A 26,846-nucleotide genomic window follows, 5' to 3' on the forward strand; every position below is an offset into this window, starting at 1 on the left:
AATTCAATATATCATTTAAAATCATTTTAACAAAAAATGTAACCAGAAAATGTTGACATTTAATGTAAATTAAGGCAATGACATAAGAACAGAGGAATTAAGTAATGAAACACATAAAAACAAAAAGAGCCAAATGACAAATGTGACTCTAAATACACTAACAGTAACTATAGGTATGCACAAGTATGCACGTCTTAAAGAATCCAATCATGGGTAAGATATTTTCAGACTAAGTAAAGAAGGTCTTCACAGCCACAAAGGGCCAGCTCTCCACATTATTCAAGTTTTTTTTTTGGCTATCAATAAATATTTTCTTGAGGCAGGACTTAGGTCTTTTTCTTTGTTCAATTTCCTCAAGAAAAATAAACTAAAATCTATATTTGTATCCAGAAAACATATTTGATAATTCATTACATATATTAAACATTTTTTTATCAAAAGTTTTTCCATTAAACTGTTGTTGATGTTATGTTATGACTTTTAATTGGTTGGATTGATATTCGGCCAGCTGTGCCTTTAGACCAGAGTTGGTCTCCCCAAGAAACTGTTGAATTGAGCTGCACAATAAGATGCTGGACTCTATGCATGGGACATGCTTGCAATGAAAGAAACAAGACTGGATTTGAACTGCAATACTGCAATAAGGTGGAGCAATCCACCATGGGGAAGGGCACGGGGAGGGGAAGGGGGAACATCAGAGCCTATGAAATGATGTTATAAAATGAAATGCAAAAAAAAAAAGGTTTTCCTTGGAAGTTAAAAAAGTACATATATATAAAGTACATATATATGACTATATAAATATATAAAGTATATATACTATATAAATGTATACATATAGTATATATATAAATATATATACATATGTAAATGACTAAGAACTCATTTATGTGAGTGACTGCAGTAGCTGACACTGTCAAACAAGTTATATCCAAGCATTTTGAATCAAGAAGCTCTGGGAAAATTTCTTGCAGGTTATTCTCATCCCAGGTAAAAGTGAACACTAGTTTGTTGAAGTGGCACACGCTTGAGGGGGGCTGGAACAGTGGCAGCAAGGACCACTAAATGCATCTTCATGCACAGCAGGAAGAGAACAAGGATAGGTTCTAGGCTCAGGAATTGTGATTTTCCAAAATGGCAAGTTAGAATTTGAACTTTGCCCTCTATTGAAATCACACTTTGCATATGAGGGAAAAACTGCAAGAGGATGAGACACCAGCAAGAATATGTCATGTGAGGGCCCGGCATGGTGGCCTAATGGCTGAAGTCCAAGCCTTGAACGTGTCAGGATCCCAAATGGGCAGCGGTTCGTGCCCCAGAGGCCCCACTTTCCACCCAGCTCCCTAATTGTGGCTTAGGAAAGCAGTCCAGGACGGCCTAAAGCCTTGGGACCCTGTACCAGTGTGCGAGACCCCGAAGAAGCTCCTGGCTCCGGGCTTTGGATCAGCTCAGCTCCGGCCATTGCAGTCACTTGGGGAGTGAATCATCAGAAGGAAGATCTTCCTTTCTGTCTCTCCTCCTCTCTGTATATCTGACTTCGCAATAAAAATAACTACATCTTAAAAAAAAATCTGTCATGTGGTGAATGTTGGCTTCCTGGAAGTGAAAACAGATAGAGGATGAGTGTATGTTGCACCTGTCTTTCCTTACAGGGTGTACTTTTCAAAAACAGTACCAACTTAGGTGACTATAAAAAACAAACGGGTAGAAATAATGATACATTGGTATTGTGTACCTCACATAAGACACTGAAAAAATAATATACTTGGGCCTGGTATGATACTAAACTTTTTTTTCTCATGTGTTTATCTCCATTTTTATTTCATCCTTTGAAAATGCCATGGGCCCAACGTGATAGCTCAGTGGCTAAATCCCCATCTTGAACGCACTGCGATCACTAATGGATGCCAGTTCGTTTCCCAGCTGCTCTACTTCCCATCTGGTTTCCTGCTTGTGTCTGGAAAGCAGCTGAGGATTGTTCAAAGCCTTGGGGTCGTGCCTCCTCAGGGGAGACCTGGAAGAAGCTCCTGGCTCCTAGCTTCAGATAAGCTCAGCTCCAGCTGTTGTGGCCATTTGGGGAGTAAACCAGTAGACAGGAGATCTTTCTCTCTGTCTCTCCTTCTCTCCGTAAATCTTTCTAATTAAAATAAAATAAATCTTAAAAAAAAAAGAAAAAGATTCTTACCTTATTACAGTTCTAAAAGCAAATAATATGAAGACATTAAGTATTAACCAGAAGCAGGGTAATTAACAATTAATTGAAAACTGGGCAAATCTAGATTTAAAAAAAGTTTTCCCTAATTGTTAAATACAAACTTCATTTGTTAAGGTTAGTTTTACATTCACAATAAATTAAAGCAAAAAAAATTCTTGAAAAATAGCTCTGCATTTTAGGGTCACTAATGCTGGCTATCTGAATATTGAAGGCTCTTTGCTCGCAGATGTTTAGATATTTTTCTGAAATATGCTAAAACAAAATCACTTCAAGAGTATGAGCTAGCCTAGAGATTAATAAAACCTCCAACTTCACAGGGTTCCACAAGTAATGAGATGAAAACAACAGATAATTGTCAGCCATCAAGTATTTCAATACTTCACTCTTTTTCTATGACATATTTACCCCATATGAAAGATTTGTTAAAGGAGCTGTAATGGCCTTCTGGGACAGGAAGAATAAGGTTTCCACAGAAAAATGTTAAATTAATTTTGATGGTGATGCAAACTTAAGGAAGAGTTCTTAAGGGATGGCCTGTTGCCACAGGGTGGGGTTTTGTTTTGGTATCCTTTTAGAGTCTGCAGGTGTTTGGCACCAGTTAAAATCATGGCCAGCTGTGATATTTCAATAATTCTGATATTTCGTTCCTAACAGTTCTCAGAAGTGACGCTTCAGGGTGATGTCTTACACCTGATATATTCAACTTGTGTGGTATAAATGTGAAGATTTGGTTAAAATAACATTAATTTTGTGATATCATTTACCTTCTCTTCTGTGCCCTCAGTTCACAGCATCAGGACAAGTAAAAGCATGAGTCAGAGGCTTCAATAATTTGTATTTTTAACTGAGCAATACAATCAAAGACTGATAAATTAGAATAAACAAAATCAGTCTTAAGCAAAAGCTGAAAAGGAGGATGGTACATTCTATTTTGATAGTATATATATAGATAAAGATACTTTCAAGCTCTGTAAGTTTGATCTATACCTGCTTTTGCAGGAATTTGAATCATTTCTATTAAAAGGTTGCATTTTCTTTTTAAGTGTGTTTGAGTTGGAAACTCTCAAACCACAATGTATTTCATGCACATGTTCCCAAGGGTATGTTAAATAGGACCATACTGAGGTCATCTAGCAAGTTTCTGAAACTTTTTAAGAATTCCTTTAATGTATTGCACAATCTTGGTCTGATTAAAAAGTAGATATTTTAAGACAGGATTTGGAAACATGACTGGCTATTAAAATCTATATGCCTATAATCTATCCTATATTTCTATAAATATACAATACTTTCCACAGATAATTTGTCATTGACAGAGAAAGACAATAAAACTAACACTTTCAGGATTTTGGATCAAAACTTCGTAGAACATCAGTATATGCAGACAAAAACACCCACAGTATTTCTGATTGACTTAACAGTGAATGTCTGTAAGATCATTTTAACTGTGCAAAGGTCTGCAGCAGATGATCATAGGATAAAAGGTGAACAGTCTTCCATCTAGCCAAAAAAAAAAAAAAAATACATCATCTGTTGTTTCATTTGAGTCGAAAAAATATCACGTTTTCTCAGAATACAAGATTATGATGAAATTGTTAGATTAGAAACAGTTTCCACCATTAGGCACAGTTTTGCTCTCAATTGTTTCAAACCACGAATGAAACATAAATGATCTACTTTGTGAGTAGGCACACAAAATTCTCTCCTGTTCCTGGAGACTGCCCATCGCTTTTTCTACCCCCGGTTAGACATGCTTCTTTTCACTTCATCAAAGCCTCCCTTCCTGCCCCACGTTCCAGTCCTTGTACTTCACCCAAAGCAATTTTCACTTGAATGAGCAGCTGTGCTGGCACAGTGCAGATGAAGAGCTGGGCTACCGCGCCAGCGGCACATTCCCACATCTGAACACAAGTGACCAGTTCCTTGCACCCATGGCCAAGAAACTTTGCAGCTCATCAGCAGGAATGCAAGGGAGAACACCTCAAACGGAAAGTATAATTACAAAACCTATGGGATATGAAAGATATAAGGATTTTCAGTAATACTAAATGATGACTATTTTAAGTCAATGATCTCCCTCCCCTCAGCTACACTGGAGTTGTCTCTACTATGTCAGCAAAGGTGAGTTAAAGAAGACACTGCGATCACAACTACCACCATAAATGGCACAACTGTAACCAGAGCTGCTGTCATTACCTTGAGCATCTACTAACCAGCAATGCAGGTGCCAATCCCTTGATGAACATCTCAGTCAACACTTTCAGCAATCTAAACATCCAATTTGACCAGCTTACAGCTAGGAAAGCTAAACCCTAGAAGGTTTGTAAAACACTCCACCAACTTCATCCTAAAGCTCCTAAGCTCACCAGAGTCTTTCCAACCATTGCTAGGAACACAACTGCCCACCAGAGAGACACAGGAGCCACCTGATCATTTGGCGCACCCGCACTATTCTGAGTTAAGCAGTTCATTCCTTTGCTGATTCACACATTGACAACATTTATTTTGTACATACAATTTAAGCAGCTATAATGTAATTTTTAATTTATTTATTCCCCAGAAAGGCAGCAAATCCTAAACTTATACTTTATCTGTATTACTTCGTACATAGTTGAGTTACTAGTAATAATTTTTTCTTAACTGCAGTATTGGTTATGAACGTGATCCAAGGACAAAAAATTAATTCATCTGTATACTTAAAATGCATCCTAAAATAAATATTGCATTTCAAAAATGTTTTTAAAAGTTTATTGAATAAACAAATGAATGTTCTAACTAGCCATTTTCAGATGTGAAATTAAGGGGATTTTAATACTGTATTTTGTATAGGATTCTTGATCTTTATTATTTTTCACATTTAACGATCGTTCCAAAATTCAAAATATACAGAACTCTTTCTTAAAAAGGAAAAGCACTTATAAGAAAACTGATAACCTTATCTTTTGTGTGAAACAATCCTAGTTAGAATTTCCATAGTCATCTGTGCTGATTTTTAAGATGAAATGGTAGCACATTACTCTATACTCTAAAACTCCAGATATATTATATACATACATTGTATCTTTGAGTGCCAAAGAATGCAGTACATAGGAAAACGAATAGCACTACTATTGATACTATAGTGTGACTACCAGCTAACTACCATGCACGATTAAGTTCATTTGATATCAGAACTGTAACATTTGGAGTTAAATTTTTTTGGTGGATAAGGGGGCAGTATGTAGAGATTTTTAAGTTATTGTGGCTTAGGTTTTCCTATTTGGAGAGTGGGCCAAATAATACCATAGACGGTAGAAAGTGCTTTGCAAATCCAAAGTAGATGTAAAAAGTAAAGCCATTAAAATAAATCCAGGAGAATCTTAACCCTGCCTATAGTCATTGTTCACAACAAAACAATTTTTTTAAGTAGTCAGTAGGACCTAGGTACTTCGTTTACCAAAGCCTAAAAAGTAGGTAATGCTAGAATACACATAAATACATGAAAAATATTATTTGCTTTGGTCCCCTTAACCCTGACATAAAACAGAGGAGCAACAGAAAAGCTAATAAGATCTTACACTAAAAATAAATAAATCTTTAAAAAGCATTATGAAATATTTCTAAGAAAATGTGCCACTGATAAAACACAAAATTCCACATACAGCTTTAAATTATATTTGACCACATTCAGAACTATAAAGACAGAAAACCAGCTTTCCGTCCTACATTCAGGATGTACTCACTGATATCCTCTTGCAAGGAATCAGTAGGCATAATCCATTTATGCTAGTGGTCTTTTAAGATGAACTTTTATAAGAACACACCAAGATGACCCCTGTCTTAGATACTTCCTGAACTCTGATTTATATTAACCATGCCAAACCGTAATCAAAAACTTGGCAGAAAATATCATGAAGAAATTTTGAATTAACTCACTTCTTTATCCAGTAAATATTCTAATCATTGAATAAAATCCACCCAGTTTTCTTTCACACAGACATTCATGTTAAGTACAAGTAGCAAAGTTAAAAAGATAGATCAGTTTTCCAGCAAGGCTCTCCCTCAAAAAGATACATTCCACATACAGTCATTTATTTCAAAGACAAAACTTGCCAGTATATAAAGAACAGAAAAGGAGACCAAAAAATATGAAATGTTAGAAGCTGACAACGTAGGTGACTAACCATAGTAAAGTTTTATACAAAAACAAAAATGGAGCCTTTCTATGTTTTAGGGTTAAAATCTGAATCTTAGACATGGAAAAACATTTGTAGATAGTCTCATTAAAGTCGTAAAAGTGAAAAACTATTTTGATATTATCTAAAATAAGCATTTGGACAATGTCATAGATGAAGTCATTTTTTTTAGGTGGCCCTCCTTCCTGCCCCCAAGAACGAGCCTCTTAAGTGACACATTGAACAAATCTTTATATAAGTATTCTGTTTGCCTCATGAATAATAAATATTACTCAAAGCATCAAAGTCTATTTTCCACAGTAAAAAATGACTTCATTTGCATATTTGAAGAAGCTGTATGATCAGAGGTGGGCTGTAACTATGAACAATTAAAAATTATTTCTTTCAACAAACTGATTTCTGAAGGCCTGACTCTAAGTTCTCAGTTGTCTGTATTTCTGTTTTTCAGGAAAAATGAAATAGTTACCTTGGAAACTTCATGCAGTGACTGAAACAGTATGTTAACATACACACAAATTTAAGATTAGGTTGGTTCTAAATGCTGATTCACTTCAGATCCACAATTTGAACATGACCATGAAGAAATCATATTCGGTAACTAACATTTAAGTAAATGTCTAATAACTCTAAAGAAATCAATTTGGATGGAAAAGTGAAGCAAATACCTGGGTTGTTAAACTCAGTAGACTACAAACTTCAAAAAACAAACCTGAGGTTCTGCAAATACGTTCTTCATGTTGTTGATTGGACCATATGGGATGCCACTACCTTCAAAGAGATGTAACCACTTGTTGGTCGTTTTTTCTTCAAACCTAGGAGCAGAACACAAACAAGATGCATTCTGTTACATGCTGAAGAACACAACACAATCTCCTAGCAAAGTACTTTTGATTAATGATCAAGGCCTCCAAACATGTTTAAGTATTACCTAAAGACAATTGTCAGAGGTAAAACATACACTGACTAGTGGAACTATGGAAACATTTAGTATTCATGGATTTGTATTCAGTTCTCTCGCTCACTACAAAGCTAGAATTAGTCTTAGAACTGCAAAGTCCATTGGATACTGTCAGGGAAATGTTCTTTAACAATTTTTCAAAGAACAAAATGCTAAAAACAGTATCAATATTTAGAGACCACTTCTCTAGTTGTTATTTAATAGATTAAAAGGAAAGAATAAAGAGAAATTTTAAAAAAAGAATTAATACATTCTCCAAAAGATACATTACTACATCAACAACAGTGTCTATCATAGTTTTGTTCATGAATGTCAAAGAGCACTTCAATGACTGGTTCACCCCCCAAATGCCTGCAATGAGCCCCAGGTGAAGCCAAAGCTGAGAACCAGCAAACAGATCCAGGGCAACAGGAACCTAATTATTTGATCCACCACCTATCTTAAACAGCATCTTAATGTCTAGATTAAACACCCATCCTAAATCATATAAATTATTACAAGGCTATAATAAAGAATTTCAATACAGTTAGTACTATATTCACATGGAACTGAATCCTAGTCATGTATCCGTTTTAGCTGAGTGCAGACAATATATCAAGCATTGATTTTTGTCTTCAAAGATAATACCTTCTCATTTCCCTTCAATAGTGTGGATAAAGATTTTTCATTTTAGTTTAATCCCAGTAATATTAACTCTCCCTACTCAGTACACAAAACATTCCATTTATAAATATTTAGGAAAAATTATTTCATGAGAATACTATGATGTAATTTTAACTATTGTACTTCTAGTCAATTTTTCACATTCATATATATATTCTTTCTTTTTAATGATTGGTAAGGTCAACTCCTGCTATAAGATTTTCTAATAGATATATAGAGATTCATGTCATCACAATGATAAACACTGAAAGAATAAGGGAGATATTTTGAACTTGGGATCTTTTCCATCATGGTGTCAATTAATTAAGCTTTCATAAACAGAATATGATAACAATTAGTTTGAATTCATCCCCATTAAACTCACCCAAGTGGTCTGAAAGATGTACACAGAAAATGCATGTGAATACGCAAGCAAACTCATGACTGTAGTCTCGCCAACAGAAAACTCAAGGGAATAGTTGAAGTTTTAGTATTTACATAAGCTTTTCACCACCAGGCAAAAGAAAGGGATATGTTTCATTTTATGGAAAACAATGGAGGCAGTTTGGAGATGTGACTGTGGAGAGCAGTAGTGTCTGAGGCTGCAGTTGTGACCACTGTTTGTGTGTCTGTGAGGGTGTGGGTGTAGAAGGTTCAGAAAGGCCACAAACTCAACCAGTCAGAGACAACATGTTGCATTCCGCTGCTCCCAGAGGACATATCCATCATTTTGTTCTGAAAACCTATCTCTTGATCTAAATCTGATGTGGAATACTTTATCCATGCAAAAAAAAAAAAAAAAAAAAGCTGTACGCACATGCTCCTATTAACCACAAAAATTCTGCTTAAAAAAAAAAAGTTAATCTAAATTACTCTGGAAAAAATGGAATCCTGAAGTTAAGACAAAAGGTGTCTGTAGATCCAGCTTGGCAAGCCTCAAACCTAAGCCTCTGCCAGGAAGTTATTTTGAGACTTGTAAGAAATTCAGACTTAACTGTGAACTTCATAAATCAACCCATTGATTTAAGTCTAAATTTTTGTGGAATTCAGGAATAGGTATTATTTATCAGATAGCTTTACTTAGGTAGATGAAGTACTCCTGCAAAAAGATAGGCTGAAATTTAAATTTATTAACATAGAGGGGAGTAGTTTGATACAGTAGTTAAAGCACCACTTGTGAAACTCATGTCTCAAGTCCAGGGTTGAAATCTTTTTTTTAACATTTATTTACTCTTATTGGGAAAGCAGATTTACAGAAAGAAGAAATGGCAAAGATCTTCCATCCACTGGTTCACTCCCCAAATGACCACAACAGGCCACCAGCAGGGAGCTGCAGCCAGGACACGAACCAGCATCAGTATGGGATCTTACAAACTGAAGATTTAGCGACTGAACCATCATGCCAGGTCTCTGGGTTGAAATCTTACCCCTGCTTCTGAATCCAGCTTCCTGCTAATACACAGTCTAAGATGTAACACATGACATGCCAAGTGCTTCGGTCCCTGCCATCTATGTAAGACATTAGGCTTTGGACTGACCTAAGGCCAGGTGTCGCAGACATTTGGGAAGTGAACCAGGGAATTAAAGACCTGTCATATGTCTCCCTCTATTGTCCTTTCCCTTTCAAATAAAAAAAAGTAAAATTTTTAAAAACCAAATTTTCTGCCACTGCAAATTTACCCTTAGGACACAAATGTGTATCTTTAGAAAAGTTAAAATTTCAAAGGATCCAGATACAAGATCAGACAATAGTAAGATTACAGCAATGAAGAGAGGCTAGAAATAATTCTAAAACTGCTGATCATTAAATGTTGGTAATTAAATTATGTAATATATATTTCATTAATTTTATCTGCACCACACAATAAGGTAGGTTTTGTCCTCATTTGGAAACAAAACAAAAAAAGTATCATAGAATAACTTCACTCAAGGGCACAGTCATCCCCAAACATGAACAGACGACTTTAAAATCTCTTCCGCCATATGTCTAACATTGTTCCCCTTTCCTGAACTCACAACCTCAGCCTCAGATACATTTGGTATGTCTTCCTTCCCATTATTCTTAATAACCTTAATTGTCTCAAATATTCCTCCTTTCCATAAGGCACCAATGTAGGTATGTTTCAAATCTGATGGTCACTTCCCATGGTCACTATATTCTATCCCACTAAAGACAGAGCCAGATTATTTATTCACAGTTTGGTCTTGAGAACTTAGAAAATATGGCACTCAATATTAGCTAACTTAATTAAGTGTATGACTACTTTGAAAGAATAAGAGGCTCCCAAATACATTAGCGGGATGGATTATTTCTCTTGCAAATTCACAGAGATTAGGTTTACTCACTGAAGTTAAGTGAAGGAAACAACCTGATGCCCTTAAGTTTAATGGAATACCATAGCATCTCGTGTTCGTCCTTCCTCATCTAGACAATTCCTTACATTTTCCATAGAAGTATGTCTCGGGGAGAAATAATTTCAAAATCCATACAACTAACTTAAAAACAAATTGCTTAAACATGGTAAAATCATTTAGGGATAGCCTGTGTTGCTCACAAAATTACAAAATCTCATGAATCCAAACAACCTCGAAAATCCATTATTCTCTTTGATCCTATAAAATTATCATCTTATTTTTATAGAATGTGCTTCTAGTAATAAAAATCTCACTGGCAGATGACACGCTAGAAGTAGTCAGATACAGAAAGTATTCTATAACAGAGAAGAGATGAGACAGAAAAGACAAGAGGCGGGTATGTGAAACACAGTTAACTTGCCACTTGGGACAATTTCATCCAGTACCAAAATTCCTGGGTCATGCCACTTCCTATACAGCCGTCTCATAATGTGTACTTTGAGAGGCAGCAGGTGATGGTCCAAGTACTTAGATCCCTGCCACACAGGTGGGAGACCCAGATTGTATTCTGGGCTACTGACTTTAAGCATCCCAGCACTAGCTGATGGGAACAATCAGAGAGTGAACCGCAGAAGAAAGATCTCTCTTCATCAATCTGTCTCCCTGCCTTTCAAATACAATTTTTAAAATATTGTATTTTTAATATAATTTGCATCACATTTTTAATACAATTTGAGTCATATTTTAATACAGTTTGAGTCATAATGGCTTTCATAAAAATATTCATTAATAGCATTATCAATATTTGGATCAAAGAAATGACTTATTAATTATTTAATAAATCCAGGATTTTGTGTTAATCAATTTTCATTTATTGTGTTTAATTCTCATAGTATGATTGAGGTAGGTACTACATTAAACTTTTTACTTACTTCGATAGATTAATGACTTTTATCCATTTTAACATTTACATTTATTTATTTTTATTCGGAAAGCAGAAAAACAGAACGACTTCCTTTCATTGGTTCACTCCCCAAATGCCCAAAGCCAGGAATCAGAACTCAATCTAGAATAACAATGCAGCTACCTGTTGTGGCCGGCTGGGTCAGTAACGTGGGCACGGCGAAGGATCTGGGGATGAGACACCGACACGGAGACCAGAGATGGTGGAAAATGTCTCCCCCTGGCCTCTCTCAAGGCCTGCTTTTATTGCCTCCACTCTTGACCTCTCACCTAGTTCTTGTTTACGCTGTAGCCCACACTCTCAATATTGGATACAGCTGAGTTCCATTAGACCAGGTGCTTTCAGCCCCAAGCCCATTGCCTGTAGTGCTCAGCTTAGCGAGTGCTAACCAACTCCTTAGCCCACAACAGGTCCCCCTGTTTTTGTTTTAAAGCAGACTTGAATGTGCCTGATTTAGGTTGTGGACTCGCAGCTTATCAGCCTTACCCGTCATCGGGAATCTCCATAGCATGATGGAGCCCCTGTCTTAGGTTGGTCAGTACCCAGTCCATCTTAACCATCACTGGCTGCCATTCAACGCGTTGCCTGCTACAGATGCACAAATCATACTTGGGGAGGCTGGTAACTCTGTTCCATGGCTAGGAGTGTCTTTACCTCAGTAGCAATGAGCAGACAGCAGTTCCTGGGCTTGGGGAAACATAGCACTACACAGGTGAAACATACATAAAGCATATGATGGGAAACAAGAGGCCCTGACCATAGGAGTATCTTTAGCTCGGTAGCAATGAGCAGACAGCAGTACCAGGGCTTGAGAAACATTTTGCACTTGCATAGGTGATACACACAAAAAGGCATACAATGGGGCACAAGAGGTCTAGGCCAAATCTCACAGCATCTGCTGTTCCTCTAACAACAAATCAACCCGCAGTTACAATGCAAGCATGCTCACCCGCTCATGTTCATCAGTAAAGTCCTGTTGTCCGTAACTCTGGCAGTCTGTTCCGCGACCTTGTTCACTGTCACCACGGTAGCTGGTGGCAGCGGCTGCTGATGTACTGCTACGATGGTCGCCGTTATGCCAAAGTCTCTTTTATTCTTTATCAGGCTAACAAAGGTCTCTCCGTCAGTCCCAACAGGAGCTGGTGGGATTCAGGGCAATCAGTCCCAACAGTCTCAGGTAGGATTCAGGGCAGCTGCAGGATAACAGCAGAATCGCAATTGCCATTCCAGCATGTTGTCAGGGTGCACTGGAACTCGGTGTCATTCACTTCAGAGGCGTTTTTTGCTTGTCCCGTCGATCTTCCGATTGAAATGCCATCATCTTGGCCAGTACCCGAACTTTCACAACACTCAGAGGCAGGAGCTTGCAGGACAAGCCTCTCAGGAATCCATGTTCGTCCTTTCCATCCTTTTCCTCTTCATCCTCCTCAGAGGAGGACTGCGAATCTTCTTCGCGCACTTTCTCCCGACTTTGTCTGGTTTGGGGTTTCTTCTCCTTTTTTACCCTGGTTTGTAGCTCTCTCCTCCTTCTAATGGACCATTTTTTACGGCGGGGTTGCCCCACTGCTTGAGGGGATGGCAAAGCACTTTTTGCCAAGCGCCAGAGAAGGAAGGTGACTACAATGAGAGCCAACCATGGGAATACATCGCAGACAGTTTCAAAAAAACTCTGCGAGGCCTTAAGCTTACTGTCGGTGCCTTGTGACTGGAGCAGATCTCTGACTCCTTTAATTACCTGCACTTTAGCGAGTTCTTGCCCCATGATAAATTTTACATATGCCCCTGTAAAAATTTCTAAACCTGCCTCTAGATTTCCGGGGTCCCTCAGATTGTCCCTCGTGCCCCAGGATGGGGAGAAGGTCTGGGGAAGAAATTAATTATGCCCCTCCAGAGTTAAACCTGCCTCTGGATTTCCGGGGTCCCTCAGATTGTCCCTCGTGCCCCAGAACGGGGAGAAGGTCTGGGGATGAAATTAATTATGTCCCTCCAGAGTTAAACCTGCCTCTGGATTTCCGGGGTCCCTCAGATTGTCCCTCGTGCCCCAGAACGGGGAGAAGGTCTGGGGATGAAATTAATTATGTCCCTCCAGAGTTAAACCTGCCTCTGGATTCCCGGGGTCCCTCAGATTGCCCCTCGTGCCCCAGAACGGGGAGAAGGTCTGGGGATGAGATTAATTATGCCCCTCCAGAGTTAAACCTGCCTCTGGGTTTCCGGGGTCCCTCAGATTGTCCCTCGTGCCCCAGAACGGGGAGAAGGTCTGGGGATGAGATTAGTTATGCCCCTCTAGAGTTAAACCTGCCTCTGGATTTCCAGGGTCCCTCAGATTGTCCCTCGTGCCCCAGAACGGGGAGAAGGTCTGGGGATGAAATTAATTATGTCCCTCCAGAGTTAAACCTGCCTCTGGATTTCCGGGTCCCTCAGATTGTCCCTCGTGCCCCAGAACGGGGAGAAGTTCTGGGGATGAGATTAATTATGCCCCTCCAGAGTTCCAGGGGTCCCTCAGATTGTCCCTCGTGCCCTAGCACAGGGAGAGGGTCTGGGGATGAAATCAATTATGCCCCTGCAAAATTCCTAAATTCTAAACTTACTATCATAGATCCAGGGGTCCCTCAGATGTCCTTCGTGCTGTGCCCCATGTTGGGCGTCATTTGTTGTGGCCGGCTGGGTCAGTAACGTGGGCACAGCGAAGGATCTGGGGATGAGACACCGACATGGAGACCAGAGATGGTGGAAAATGTCTCCCCCTGGCCTCTCTCAAGGCCTGCTTTTATTGCCTCCACTCTTGACCTCTCACCTAGTTCTTGTTTATGCTGTAGCCCACACGCTCAATATTGGATACAGCTGAGTTCCATTAGACCAGGTGCTTTCAGCCCCAAGCCCATTGCCTGTAGTGCTCAGCTTAGCAAGTGCTAACCAACTCCTTAGCCCACAACAGGTACCCAAATGCTTTAGCCTTCATCAATGCCTCCCAAGGTGCACACGAGCAGGAAGCTGAGCCAACACTTGAATCTGTGCATTCTGATACTGAGCGAAGGCATTCTAAGCAGTGCCTTAATGACTGTGTCTAATTTTTGCTCCACATTATGCTCACCTTGGAAGATTAAGCCAGTAATTTTAACAAATTCAAAATATTATAACACAAATTAAAAGAAAAAAGGGAGGAGGAAAGAAACTATTATTATAGCCTTAGAATTATATCTAAACATTAATAAAAACATTTTAAACAATTATAATCAAAAGCTATATTTTGCATATTTTTAGGGTGTCTACATTTTTTATTATTATATATATATTTTTATTAATTATTTAGCATTATGTGACAGTTTCATAGGCTCTGGGAATCCTCCCATTCCTCCCTCTCCCCTCCCCCCGGTGGATTCCTCCACCTTGATGCAGTATTACAGTTCAAATTCAATCAAGATTCTTTCCTTTGCATATTGTTTTAACCCAGCAAGGTGAAAATTGTGATTATGTTTGAAGCACTCGAAGAAAACAAGAAAATGTTATAAATGTAAAAGGATAAGCATAGTAAAAATACATATATGTAAATGTATATGCATGTGCATATATATATTTGTATACAGATGTGAATATAAGGAATGTACCAGTGTGAAAAAACATTATCTAAGGCAAAAAATAAGATATATGCAAACCAAGATTTCTATCATTCAAGTAACCATTTTAACTAGTTCAAAGGCATGGTAGCAAAGCAGAAACACTATCATGTGCCCAAACTCCACGTATTAACCACTTCTCTCCATTGCTGGACTATGATAGCAAACTGCAGGACAGTCAACCAGAAAGAGCTCTGAAAGTGATGTGTGCCCAAGGCACAGCATCAGAGGCTTAGCAAGGAAGGAAGACTCAGCGTCTTAGGAATACTTCGATGGCCTTTTACATGGTAGGCATCACAAGAAAAACTTCACATTAAAGTCTGTAACATGGGCCCGGTGGCGTGGCCTAGCGGCTAAAGTCCTCACCTTCAACGTGCCGGGATCCCATATGGGCGCCGGTTCTAATCCCGGCAGCTCCACTTCCCATCCAGCTCCCTGCTTGTGGCCTGGGAAAGCAGTTGAGGACGGCCCAATGCATTGGGACCCTGCACCCGCGTGGGAGACCCGGAAGAGGTTCCAGGTTCCCGGCATCAGATTGGCGCAGCATTGGTTGTTGCGGCTCACTTGGGGAGTGAAACATCGGATGGAAGATCTTCCTCTCTGTCTCTCCTCCTCTCTGTATATCCGGCTTTCCAATAATAATAAAATCTTTAAAAAAAAAAAAGTCTGTAACATTTATGAACCCCATAATCTAGAAAACGAAGACACAGAAAGGTAGAGTAGGAAAGTGTGCATGTCAGAAGGCTCAAATCTGTCCATTCGTGGGGTCTTTTTTCTTTAAAATTTATTTGTTTTATTGGGAGGGCAGATCAGATTTATGGAAAGGAAAGTGAGTAAAACATCTTCCAGCCATTGGTTCACTCCTAAAAGCGCCACAGCAGCCAGACCTGATCTGAAGGCAGGAGCTAGGAGCTTCTTCCGAGTCTCCCATGCTGGTGCAGGGTCCCAAGGCTTTGGGCCTTCTCATACTCTTTTCCAGGCCACAAGCAAGGAGCTGGGAAGGAAGTGCAGCAGCTGGGACACAAACCAGTGCCCATAGAGGATCCAGGCATTTGCATGGCTAGGACCTTAGCCACTGATGCATTACCGGATCTAAATAGTGGGGTCTGTAACTGGGTTTTCTGAAAACTATTCAATAGGATAAAACTTAGGTATTAACAATATTCAACCAAGTCTAGCACATTGGAAACTGAATTAGTGTTGATCCCCTAGGACAGAGGCCAAGGTGTGTTTCTCTATTAGGTGAATTGCCTGATTGGTCCTGAATTTTTCCAAGTGACCACTTATCAACTCTAGATTCCACAGTATCTTACAGTATCAGCAACCATTTTCAAGAATTCTTTGGCAAAATACAAATTATTACTATTATTATTACTATTACTATTTTTAAAATAAAAATGGACCATTATTAGGCCTTACATTTCAGGCCAGGAAATAACTCACTAAACTTTGCTGTCAAATATAAAAGACAATCAACCAATTAATCAACCAATCAATTGCACTGGGAAACAATTCTGACTTTTCATCCTGGACACATCTAGATTCGTGACTCATATTAAGTTTCATTTTTCTGAGCCCTGACTTATAACTAGTTCTGATAAAATTATATTAGTTTTGATTGCTCAGCACAGTATACTGTAAGGGGATAGCATGGTTTAGTCATAGTCTCTTACAATGAAAAGAAACACAATAATAAAATATTCTCTCTCTAATTTCAAATTTGACATGGGCATCTTAATTGACCTAGCCACTCCAGTTCACTGCTGACCTTCTCTTAGATATTTTATGGTTACAAAAGTCGAAGTGTCTGAGACTTCTAAACTATACATCTGTTTCTCTGTTGTTTTTAGGTTGCTGTCACTTGTTTGTTTCTTTTTCTAGAAAAACATCTGTGTTTGTAATGAAAGCTCTAGGTGCTTGGTGATCATCAGTGTCAGCAATCACACTTGGTTTTCATTTACACTTGAAGTTGCCATTTTAGGAAGTGACACTGCAGTGTTTTCAAGTTAGGCAGGAAGTAATAAATCATGCAGAGTTTACCAGCCCAGTAATTAGGACAGTTTCTAACTTAAAGAGATACCAGTATTGACAGGTTTTGCGAGTAGGCGAAAGAGCTTAATGGCACTTCTTGTCACACCATAAAAACTGATACCAAGTACATACCAAATTCCTAAAAGTGATTGAAGAGGAAAATCTCCAGTTCACACTTTAACCCGAACTAGGTGAGATCATAATTTCCTTAGAAGTGTTAAACAACCCTAGACAAGAGCCTGGCACAGTGGCTGTATTGGTTAATCCTTCCCCTTGAAGCACTGGGATCCCATGTGGGCACTGATTCACGTCCCAGGTGCTCTACGAGGCTCCTGGCTCTGGATCAACTCAGCTCCAGCCATTGTGGCTACTTCAGGAGTGAACCAGCAGCAGACAGAAATCTTTCTCACTGTCTCTACTCTCTGCAGATCCACCTTTTCAAAAAAGAAAAATCTTTAATAATCTCAAGAGGCTCCTTAAGCACACAATTAGGAAAGGATTGTGCAAAGGTAAAATCATACTCCTCTTGGATTCATTCATTTTTCCTGTTTTTCTGTCAGAAAAAAATTTCAAAAATAAGCCATACTTGCAGACATAAGAACTCTAAATACGAATTTTTTCAATCGTTTCTTACATAGAAATCACTTAAAGCATCTAGCTAGTCTTTCAAATAACATTTTATATCATTTGCAAAATCAAATGTAAAATACCAACATACAAATTATGATTGTTATAAAAGAATTCTTCAGTTAAGAGTGATTTGTTCACATTGTTGGAAATCTGAATCCATTTGCAAATGTTCAAGTTGATTTAGCTTTATTTATTCATAAATAGGAAGACATACCTGCCTTGTTGCTATACTCTTTATGGTAAGTTTGGAATGTTCTAAAAATAAGTTCTCATATGTATATTTCCAAATTTCAAAATCTATAACTTTCTTGACCACACATATACTAGTTTCTTTCCCTAACACCAACAATAATTGTAGATACCACTTTTAAAATAGGCAGTTAGCTTGTCAGTGTAGTGAAGAGAAGTATCTCTTAATATTTCTTCTTTTTCACTACAAAGAAATATTTTGAATGTTAGATATAAACATATTTCCCTGATTGTACATTATGCAATGTATACATGCACAGAAACATCACATGCTATTCCATAAACATATCCAACTTTTATTTGTCAAAGTAAAAAAAAAATCTGCTCCTGTACAGAAGATAACATCCAGAAAGCTATGGGTTTACGCTCAAAATAACTGCATGAATAATCAAAAAACTAAATACTTCACAAAAAATTACAAAAACCCCTGAGGATTGCAAAAAGACATTACCTTGTAATCTAGTAAGAATTAAACATAAAACTTAGGATATCCTCACAATTCATATAACACAAAACATGTTTGGTAAAGTCTATCTCAATATCAGAACAATGTTTCTTAATTTAAAAAATACTTGAAAGGCAGAATTATATAAAGAGAAGGAATTAAGGAGACCTTCTATCCACTGAATCACTACCCAAATGACCATAATGCCCAAGGACTAGGTCAGAAACCTGGAACTCCATCTGTATTTACAATGTGGCTACAGGAGTCCAGGGGTTGAGCCACATTGTGCAAAATTTTCCAGACACATTTACCAGGGAACACAATCAGAAGTGGAGTAGCCAGAACGCTGAAATGGTGCTCATAATGGATGTTGGTGTCACAGGAGGCAGCTTAACCATAACATCACAACACTGCCCATTTCAGAAGTATATCAACCTCTGCAAATAGTTTATAAATTCAATTTAATGTTTATGCTACTGTCATGAAATATGACAAATTTATATAAGAGTTTAGGAGTAGAAAAAAGTAATAAATATTCATGTTCCACACACTCATACTGTTATCATCTTAATGTTGGCTTTCTACCTTTAAGAAACATAATATTACAGACTCAGGCCATGTCTTCTTTGTACTTCTCCTAAATTTTACTCCCCTTTTCTTATCAGAAGTAATAATTATCTTAAAATTGGTATGCATTTCTCTATGTTATAATATTTATATTACAATTGTATGTATCTATCGAGATGAATCCATAGGCAATATAATATTATGTATTTTTAATATTTTATTCTGTATTTTCTTACTCAACTTTGTAATTTCTGAATCTGTCCACACTCATGCATGTAGATTTTATTCATTCATTTTATTCACTATGTGTATTTGTGCACGAATATTCCACAATTTATCCCTTCTCAGCCACTAACTAACTCATCTCCTGTAGTTCTATGGATCCCTATCCATGTTTCCATTTGCTATTAAAAGATATATTCCCAGGATATAGACAGGGAAATAGAACTACATCTACATCTAAATCATAAAACAGGGACATTTTCATCTGTACTAGATTTTGCAAAATTACTATCTAAAGTATAATTAGTGACAGTTTCTACTTCTACAATGCTTCATATTCTCACCAACATTTGTTATCATCAGACTTAACATTTGGGCAATATGATACAGTAGAATGGTATTGCATGGTTACGTCAGGTTAGATATCCCAGAACTGGAGAGATTATGCATCTTTTCATTAGCTTGAAGACTAATAAAAGTTGACAATGGTTTCCTTTGTTTTTTACTTTCTTCTTTGTATCTTTCATCTGTTTTTCAATTGTACTGTCTTTTCTAGTACTTATACATTTTAATAAGATGTAATACAGCAGTTCAACAAATGTGTAGAGCATAAGCTGAGTGAGCCAAGTAATTAGCATTATTCATTTTTATTACTTTCTCTTCTCATGTTTTGAATAAATCAGGTATCTCCCCTTTTAATTCTTTATACACTATACAATACTGAAATCTATAGTTAGTCCATTATATCATGGCACAAGAAGCTTTTTCAATTGACTTATAGAAATTTTTGCAAAATCCAGATGCACAACTTTTTACTTTCCTTATTACTATCCTATACATGGAAATATCCCAAATGTATAGCAACAATGGATAAAAAATTATAGATAGAGATTCAGTGATAGATACAAAACTTACATCAATTTATTCATTTAAAATCACTTATCCTAGTCTAGCTTCTCCTTTGCTTGTTCACACAGAAGTTATTCCTCTTAATAGGAACAAATTATGATTCCTATATTTTAAAGATCCGTAAAGCTTTAAGAAATAAGGCTGGTCCCTAGGTTTGATATGACAAATTAAAATTTTAACACTTTGAAGATATTTAGAATAATGCGGGATAGGAGTAAGCACTATATATGTGTTAAATAAAACTATACTAATAATGTGGGGTTACAAACAGTGAGCAGAGAAGTGGAAGAGACTTGAATAGAAGTTTAGGAAAAAAGAAACTTGGTATGGGGCTGCATTCTATAAATACATTACATACAGGAAATGTGTCTTCAGACAAATCTAAGTAAACCCAAACCAAACGAATGAAACACCATAGATCTATGCTGGAGTCTACAAGTCAGTAACTATAAACAGGCCTGTGGCACTTCTATAACCCACAGAGAAACAGCTGGAATTTGTTGGTCGGCATTTCTACCGTAAACAGAATCACAGATTTAATATTTCCTGTAATTTCCTTAGACCTTATTTCCTCTTGGGAATTTATCTCTACATATTAGTGATAAATTAAAATGAATGTATCCTTTTTCCACCAGCATTCACTAGCTCAGTCTGTTGTGTATTGTGTGTCAATTTGGAAACCACACAAAAGATGAAGTATGCTTCCATTCAGAGGATCCAGTCACTGCTTACTAAATTGAGGCTACTCATGACAGTCTATACAGTATGCTTAAACAGTCCGTAGAGTAATCAGCTAACATGCTTTTCTACTCTTTTCGTAAGTTAGGATGTATAACTTTTATTTTTACTGTTTTACCTAAATTATTTCATTTTTAAACTTTAGATCCAAATGCCTGCAACAGATAGGAATGTGCCAGGCCAAAGACAGGAGCCTGGAATACAATCTAAAACCTACACATGAGTAGCAGGGAGACTAGCAATCATGCCATCATCTAATGCCTCCAAAAAATATGTATTCATAAGAATCCAGAATCAAAATGTGGGGACAGGGGGCCAATGTGGTGGCATACTCAGTTAACCATCCACCTGTAGCATCAGCATCCCATATGGGCGCCAGTTTGTGTCCCAGCTGCTCTACTTCTGATCCAGCTCCTTATCAATGGCCTGGGAAAGCAGTGGAGTATGGCTCAAAGCCTTAGACCTCTGCACCTGCATGGGAGACCCAGAAGAAGCTCCTGATTCCCAGATTCAGGCTGACGCAGCTCTGGCTGTTGTGGCCATTTGACAAATAAACCAGCAGATGGAAGAACTCTCTCTGCCTATCCCGCTCTAATTCTTTCAAAGTAAAATAAACAAATCTCAAAAAACAAATGTGGTGCCAGGCCTTGAACCCAGACCCTCTAATATGAGCTGTGGGCATTTCATTCATCTTATGATCCTTCTCCCGAACATTTGTCACTTTTTGCTATTAAAATATTCTCTTAATATGGCTTTTTCAAATTCCCTAAATTTTTAGTTTACATTTCTGTTTTTTTGGTTTCAAATAACTTAAAAATTCTTTTTTGAAGTCTTCAATGATGTATGTTGCTGACTATGTAAACACATATGTATAATTTCTAGTGTGCCTTTGGTTGTTTTTATTTTTATTACATTGTGATCAGAAAAAGCATCATATAATTTTTACTTTTTCAAACTTACTAAGATTTACTTTGAAGCCTAAGATAATTAAGAAAGTGTCACAATGCTTGGGGATTATTTTAAACTAAGCAATGATATTTCTGTACCAGAAAACAGTTACATACTATGTCAGTGTAAAGACTGAAGCGCATCTATTAAAAGGAGCTATCATAAGTTACTTAATAAACTTTATGCTTAGATACTTGGCTTACTTTTATAGGTTTGTGAATATTACTTCAATAAATTTCCTTGCAGCTAATCTTTATAAATGATCTTACTTCCCTCAAATTCATTCCTATATGTGAAATTCCTTTGAATTGTATAATTGTAAAACATTTTTACATTAATCCACTGATCCAGCATTTATTAACTGGCAAGAGGAAGGCACTGTATAGGGATACAGCAGTGAATAAGATGGACAAAAATTCTGATCTTCATGTATAAAAATAAAGATTACTTAAAGGATTTTGCAGAGAAAAATTAAGCAGGAAAAAAAAAGAAGAACTTGCCTAAAGGATTATACCTTTTTGTAAGGGTAATATAAGAAAGTATCAGTGAGAAAAAAAAATTAAGTGCATTTTAAAAGCAGTTTCTCTCACCAAAATAGCTTTTTATCATTGATATCATTTTATTTACTCAAATTTGATAAGGAAAAATCATATCACTATCTATCAATATTTTGGGTTATCAATATTTTTTGGTCTTGTTACAGTAATGGCACAGTGCCTAGCAAGCTAATCCTCCATTTGCAGTGCCAGCATTCTATAGAGATGCCAGTTTGTGTCCTAGCTGCTCCACTTTCGATCCAGTTCCCTGCTTGTGGCCAGAGAAATCAACCGAGGATGGTTCAAAGTGGCTGGGCCTCTGCACCCACATGGGAGGCCTGGAATAAGTTCCTAGATCCTTGGTTCAGATCAGTTAAGCTCTTTCTATTGTAGCCATTTGGGGAGCAAACCATCACGTGGAAGACCTGTCTCTCTGCGTTTGTTCTAAAAATCTGTCCTTCAAATAAAAATAAATACATCTTACTATACCTCTTTAATAACTTCCTATTTTGTCTTGCCTTCCCCTTATCAAACAATAAAAGATATTTTATATGAAGTACATTATTTTCATATTTGTTCTATATTTTTAAAATGATTTTAATGTAGTGTACTTATAGAATAATCTGTCTTCAAGAATACAGGTAATGATAAATTCAGATTTTCCCATCATTTTTCATTTTCTTTATCAGGTATCACATAAAAAACAACCTCAGAATAACTACCTTGATCCTACCGACAAGGATTTTGATTTTGGAAAAATTTTAATTATGCTATCCCAAGTTTACTCTCAGATTTAACACTTACCACAACTATGTATATATTCGTGGTTATTGCCTAGTACACTCTTTTCCTTTGAGGCCCATTTGGTCACGTGTGTGCATGTTTGTGTCTGCATAAATGAAGCTCGCCCTGAGTCTTAGGGTACAGTCTCTCCTGCCATTTTAGGGTCTGAATCCCGTTCTATAGTACTCAATCACATTCACAATAACAACCAAAAGAATAAAATACTCAGGAAAAACTTCAAACAGAGAAATGAAGACTTGTTCCTGGAAAATTCTGAAGTGCTGATTTAGGATAATAATTAACACACAAATAAATGAGAACATATGCCATGTTCACAGAATGGAGTAACTATTAAAATATGCATATTACCCAAAATGATTTTATAAACTCAATATAAACTCTATAGAACTACAAATATAGGAAAATCAATTCTAACATTTATATGGAACTACAGACCAAGAGATATCATACTTTCCTGATATTTAAATATAACATAAATCTATAAGCAAAATCATTTGTCAATGACATAAAACTAGAAATACAGAGAAGTGGAACAGAATAGACACTTACAAACTAAACACACACATCAACAATGAACTGATCTTCACCAAGAGCGCCATGAAAACAAGACAGGGAAAAGAGTGTCTTCAATAAATGATTATTTGAAAAGTGTATGTTCACACACAGAACAAAGAAAAGGAGCTTGAATCCCATACCACCTACAAGATAAATACACAATCAATCAAATACTAAAACATTAGATATGAAACCATATAGCTAATAAAACAAAAGACAGGGAAAGCATTTCTTAATAGTAGAGCAATGATTTTTTGGATATGATGCCAAAACACAGGCAGCAGGAGCAAAAACAAATGAGATTATATCGTAATAAAAAACTTCTGCACAGCCAAAGAAACAATCACCAGAAAATATGGCAGAAAATATAGACACCCCATATATCTGACAAGGCACTAGTGCTTAGACTGTAAAACACTCAATTGCAAATATAAATAACCTTAATTTAAAACTTAACAAAGAATCTTTACAGGCTTTTATTAAAAATGCATATATATGAACAGGAGTCTATTAAAATATTATAAATATTACTAATCAACCTGGAAATATGAATCAAAATTACGGCATGCATATCGTATCTATTATAATGATTTTTATCAAAAAGTGAACATAACAAGTGTTTGAGAGGATGTAGACAAAAGGAAACTTGCACATTTAATGAGAATGTAACTATGGCTCTGTGGTGCAATCTATCAAGCTGCCACATGCAGTCCTGGCATCCCTCATGGGCATTCGTCTGAGTCTCACCTGCTCCACTTCCAATCCAGCTCCTGCTAACGTTCCTGGGCAGGTAGCAAAGATGGCTCAAGGACGTGGCCCCCCAGCACCCATGTACAAGACCAAGGTGAAGCTCCTGGCTCCTTGATTCAGCTGATTCCTGGCTCCTTGTAAAGCAGCAGATGGAAGCTCGCCCTCTTTAACTTGGCCTTTCAAGTAAATTAAAACTGACAGACTCATTATGAACAACTTGAAAATTTCTCTAATTTTTAAATTCAAACACCCTTATGATCCAAAAGTCCTGCTTTTGAATAAGCAAGCACTCAAAGAAAATAACCAAATCTTGAAAATCTATCTGGATTCCACGTTCATTTCAATACCATTTGTGAAAGCCAAGATACAGAAACAACCTAAATAAGTTTTCATCAGCAGATGAATACATAAGGAAAATGTGAATGTAATGAATATTAGGTAGCCATGAAAAGGGAAATCCAGCTTTTTGTGACAAAATAGAACCAGAAGAGAAAATGTAATGTCAAATATACTAGACAAGAAATAAATGCTCTATAATCTCATATATTTTGTATAGTTGCAGGTTTATGAGGCTTAAATTAGAGTCCTTACCATGTATATGTGTACACACACCCTTAAAGCTCATCTGAGGTGATGGACATATAAATTAGCTTAGCTTTGGTGACTGTTTCATGATGGTATAACAGTATTTCAAACACTTAACACTTCATAAAGGATTAGTATCCAGAATATATAAAGGACTAAACTTCATCAACAACAAAACAAATAATCCAGTTAAGATTTAGGCTCAGGGCATGTGCAGGCATTTTTCCAAAGGATGAAATACAAATGGCCAAGGGATGCACGAAAGACACTCAAGGTCACTAGCCATCAAGGAAATATAAATAAAAACTACAAATGAGATAATCTGAATGACCATCATCCAAAAATCAAAAATTAACAAGTGACGATGTTGGTGGTGGTAATACAAGCCATTATGAATGCCAGTATGGAGATTCCTCCGAAACCCAAAAATAGATCTACTATGTGACAATACTGGGAACCCATTGAAAGGAAAAGAAATCCGCATATAAAAGAATTGTCTATATCCCCACTCTTGAAGCAGCTTAACTCACAATAGAGAAGATATGGAATCAACCCAGATGTCTACCAATAGATGACTGGATAATGAAATTATTTATAAACAATTAAATACTACTAAGTCATTAAAAGCAATGAAATCCTATCTTTCACAACAAAATATATGCAAGCGGAGACAGTATGTTTAGGGAAATCAGTCGGTTTCTAAAACGTCACATGTTTCCCCTGATTTGTGGCAACTAACACACGGAGTACAGAAACATAACATACAGCAGCAAAGCTGACATTTTAAGATTTGATCACTGTTTATAGCCTTTGTCTACATGCTTATGAAATAGTGGATTTTCCTCTCACTATGCTTTTCTTAGTGGAGGGTTGAGCTGTGAGTTTATAAAATATATTGAGAATACATCATTGTAAAGTTTTTTACAAAGTAAAAAAAAGGAGGAAGGAGGGAGTGTGTAACAGAGGTTGGAGAGTAAGGTGGGAAACATCATTATGCATTATGCTCTTATAACTATATATGAAATTTGTTCCCCTTTAGTTAAGCATTTTTAAACTTTTTTGGAAGTATGAAAAATGGAATCAAAAGATAACAGAAAATGTTGAAATTCTTGCACACAAAGGGTTATACAAAATTATGCATGGTTTCTGCAATATTTTCGAACATAAAATCTTTTCATTTTCCCATAAAATTTTTGATATATACTCATACATATATCAAATATCCTCAAGCACACTCATATATATGTATGTATGTATATCAAATCATCATACTGTGCTCTTTGAACATGTAAAATTTCCATTTCTCAAATAGACAATGAGCAAATAGCTGCAGTTCTCTGAATAGCCTACCCAGATTTTGTTTTCATCATCTACTAGCTACATATCCATGAACTATTTTTCACAAACTCATTAAGATTTAGTTTCATCATGAATTGAAGATGTGCATAATTCCTATCTTGCAAAAGTTTTATATTAAATTCAACAGATGAGATATAAATGAAACATTCAAGTGCTTTGAACCAGGTAGCAAATATAACATAAAGATAGGCATTATTATTATCATTATCAGGAAAGTTGTCACAATTCCCACCCTAAAAATCTACATATGCTTCACTGATGTTTAGTAAAGATGAATAATTGAGCTACAATCTCTTTAGTGGCAATATCAGACATAATCTAAATTCAGTCATACAGCAATGGAAAGCTACATACAATAAAATTGCAAACCTACAGATTTTCTTTAATTTTTCAGTTCTAAAATCCTCTTTCAATATATCTCTACTAAATTTCATTTAAGTTTATTAAAGAAAGGATAATTTTTAAAGTAAGAAAAACTGCTTCACAATTTTACCATTTTCTTAATAACTGGTCCCTCTCATTCATAAATAGCCTTAAGAAAGGGAATATTATTATGTTACTGCACACAACATATGAACATGAAAATGCTACACAA

General features: G+C 36.7%; 1 protein-coding gene across 5 annotated transcripts in view; it reads right to left on the minus strand.

The window, feature by feature from the left end:
• Positions 1–26,846, minus strand: part of SUGCT (succinyl-CoA:glutarate-CoA transferase) — a 692,355-nt gene that overhangs the window by 457,256 nt on the left and 208,253 nt on the right. For all 5 annotated transcript variants that reach the window (XR_009247288.1, XR_009247287.1, XR_009247290.1 and 2 more), the window contains exon 12: positions 7,100–7,202. Coding sequence is in view for 1 of the 5 variants with exons in the window: in XM_004582355.4 (XP_004582412.2) it covers positions 7,100–7,202 (103 nt within the window). In the remaining 4 variants the exon portion in view is untranslated. The remainder of the gene's footprint in view (positions 1–7,099; positions 7,203–26,846) is intronic.

This window comes from Ochotona princeps, chromosome 20 (genome assembly GCF_030435755.1).
Source record: "Ochotona princeps isolate mOchPri1 chromosome 20, mOchPri1.hap1, whole genome shotgun sequence".
In the NCBI taxonomy this organism is placed as follows: Eukaryota; Metazoa; Chordata; class Mammalia; order Lagomorpha; family Ochotonidae; genus Ochotona; species Ochotona princeps.